Source organism: Tarenaya hassleriana, unplaced genomic scaffold, assembly GCF_000463585.1.
Source record: "Tarenaya hassleriana unplaced genomic scaffold, ASM46358v1 Cleome1, whole genome shotgun sequence".
Lineage (NCBI taxonomy): Eukaryota > Viridiplantae > Streptophyta > Magnoliopsida > Brassicales > Cleomaceae > Tarenaya > Tarenaya hassleriana.
In genome coordinates this window covers 4,423,718-4,426,516 of record NW_010960187.1, presented here as the reverse complement: position 1 = coordinate 4,426,516, position 2,799 = coordinate 4,423,718, and the positions used below count along the sequence as shown (strand labels likewise).

Here is a 2,799-nt window from a genome sequence, read left to right as displayed (position 1 = left end):
AGAAGGGGACGGAGTGTATCGGCGGATCGCGAACGGTGACATTTGACGACTTGGGATCGCGTTACCACACGCACTGCGACCCGCGTCTGAACGCATCGCAATCGCTAGAACTGGCTTTTATAATCGCTGAACGCCTCAGGAAGCGACGGATCCAGTCCCTCCAGTCTTTTGCTCCCTAAGCGTCTTCCCTTGCGTTTCCATCTGCTCCCTAAACATATACATTATATAACACGACGCAGCTCACCGACGGAATATCACCGCCCGTAGCGTTTAAGCGCTGGAGGAGCTCCCTGAACGGAGAGAGGCAGTTCTTCATGGTGGACTGGCAGAGTGCTGGGATATCCTGCGTCGCGTCCAGGTCTGACTCCGGTAGACCGTCAGGGATCGTCTCGAACCGGAACGAGCGAAGCCCGTCTAGCGCGTGAGGGCCACGCGACCGGAGGAAGCGACGGTGGTTGAACTCTGTGTTGACGAAGGTGACGTGGAAGCCTCTTGCGTGGAGAAGCTTCGCCACTTTCATCATGGGGTTGATGTGGCCTTGTGCCGGGTATGGAATGCAAACTGCGTGCGGTTTTTGTGAGCCTGAATCGGCATGTTTTCCCATTTTCCTTTTTGTGTCTGGACTCTGGACCTCTCCTTATTCACTCTGGCGACGACTGACTGGAAAGCCGGGTTGGTTTCAAGGTTCATATATAACACAAGAGACATACATAATGGCTGGTCTTTTCGATACCACGTGGCAATCATCTACCGGTTTTCGTTCGATGAGGGATCATATCATCGATTTTCCTGAAAACATTTTTTTTGGAAAAAATATAGATAGTCCGGCACCGTTCATTTGAAATCGATCACATGCCACAAGTACGAAATCAATCACATGTCACAGCCCACAGGTATAGATATACACACACATGCGCGTCGTGTGTGTGTCAATGATGGAGCTAAAACATTTCATTTTTAATACGTTCGCATGGCCAAACCCTGATTTTTTTACAAAAAATTACAAATTAAGGTTTCATATTTCTTATTATAATATTAAGAAGATAAATAATATTGCTGGAGAATAATCTGAAATTCAAATCCACGAAATCGATTCTCTGTTTTTCTTTTCCAGACATTAATATCTGAACTAACTAAACTGCATGGATAGAAAAGTCTATTATTATTTTTTATTATTATTGATAGATTTACAGATTCATTGTTAGAAGACCCCGTATTCGGTAAAAAAAAAAAATGTATTCAATTATTTGTTTCCGGTGAGAATCTAATAGATCTTTGTGGTCCTCTTTTTTTTTTTTTTCCTCCATCAATGTTGAAAACTACGTCTCAGATCACATTTTGTTACCTTTGTTAATCTTTATATATGGACCATTTTGATCAAAAAATTACATTACTCATCGCCAGTAAAATCGAACTCAGAACATTGAGAATGATTTTGTCATCTCTCAACCATCGTGTTACCAACTGTTGGGTGTTTTTGTGTTTTAACAGGCTTTTATTTTCATAGAGATTTCAACAGTTTTGTTTTGAAACGAAACTCCTGACTATTTATGGCCACACACCTCCACACTTTTGGTGATAATGGCATCACTAAAAATGGAAAATTTGGGTTTCCATTGGATTTATTCGGTTTAGTTATTTCTGGGTTTAAAATTTTTATAAATTCACTCGAACATAGTTCCGTTAATTTTCAAATTTTTTGATAAAAAGATTAATTTAAAAAAAAAAGAATTTGTATTATATTTATATTTCATTTAAATTGTGTTTTTTAGCATCTCTAAAATTTACACGAACTTTATATCAAATTTAAGTAAAATAATATTATAGAACCAACACGGGCCGGATCGTCATGGGATTGGTGAGCCGACTCGGAAGCCGACGAAGCGGTCGTCGGAGTAACTGAGGCTTATTATAATTGAGACTGGGCTTTGTCTTCATTCCTAACGGCCCAATGAGCTGATTCTAAACTTTGGTTGGGCAAGCGAGGGAAGTACATTCGATTTTCTTATTTACCACGAGTATACGCAGATGCAAGCAACAATAAAATAAATCTGGTAAGATGTGTATCTGTAACAGATTTTTTATAACCAAAATATATATCACTTTTGTGTATTTAAAATACCGAAGCTTATTATATTCGATTATGATTTTTTTTAAAAGATGGGGTTGGAGAGAGTAATTTACTAATGAGTGGGTAGGTGAGTTTGAACGCTAATCCATTCCACGATGACAATTAGATCGTACCCTTTTCCGTAATATTAACTCTCAATCAGGGGTATAATCGTCAAGTTACGAGGAGCACACGAACTTTTTCTTCTTCTTTAAGCAAACACTCGAAAGGCAAGCAATTACTGCTTTCCTATCGCGAAACGAATCTCACGCTGAAGTGGAAAAAAAAACACTTCACCGTTAATAGTTAGTAAATAATTCTGTATGTATAGACCATTGTAATTGACGTGTTTACCCCTCCACCCACAAGAAGCCAACACAGGGGAAATGTCTTTTTGTAGAATGACAGAAATACCCTCGCGAAGGATCACCTACCACACCACGACGTATGCTTTTTACCAAACCAAACGCCACCGGCTCTCCCCGTTTCCTTATAAAACCCTTCAACCTCTCTCTCCCATTTTCTCAGGTTCCTTGTAGTCTCACGCACTTATCAGAACCTCAGAAACACCCACAGAGAGAGAGGAATCGACAAAATGGCCCTCACGAACAGCTGCATGAATCTCCCCTCGTCCAAGTCGATGATCTACCACCGCCAATCGGGATTCTCCGCCGCCCCCAGAGCGGCAT

At 40.8% G+C, this 2,799-nt stretch overlaps 2 protein-coding genes across 3 annotated transcripts in view; one reads left to right on the top strand and one right to left on the bottom strand.

The window, feature by feature from the left end:
- Nucleotides 1-672, bottom strand: part of LOC104810720 (UDP-glycosyltransferase 85A1-like) — a 2,933-nt gene extending 2,261 nt beyond the window's left edge. Inside the window, exon 1 of one of the 2 annotated variants that reach the window (XM_010537099.2) lies at nt 229-672. In XM_010537099.2, coding sequence (XP_010535401.1) covers nt 229-604 — 376 coding nt within the window. In that variant the 5' untranslated portion in view covers nt 605-672. The remainder of the gene's footprint in view (nt 1-228) is intronic. The other variant, XM_010537107.2, reaches the window with a different exon arrangement.
- Nucleotides 673-2,705: 2,033 nt separating this feature from the next.
- Nucleotides 2,706-2,799, top strand: part of LOC104824788 (phospho-2-dehydro-3-deoxyheptonate aldolase 1, chloroplastic) — a 3,089-nt gene continuing 2,995 nt past the window's right edge. Inside the window, exon 1 of the mRNA XM_010556956.1 lies at nt 2,706-2,795. Coding sequence (XP_010555258.1) covers nt 2,706-2,795 — 90 coding nt within the window. The remainder of the gene's footprint in view (nt 2,796-2,799) is intronic.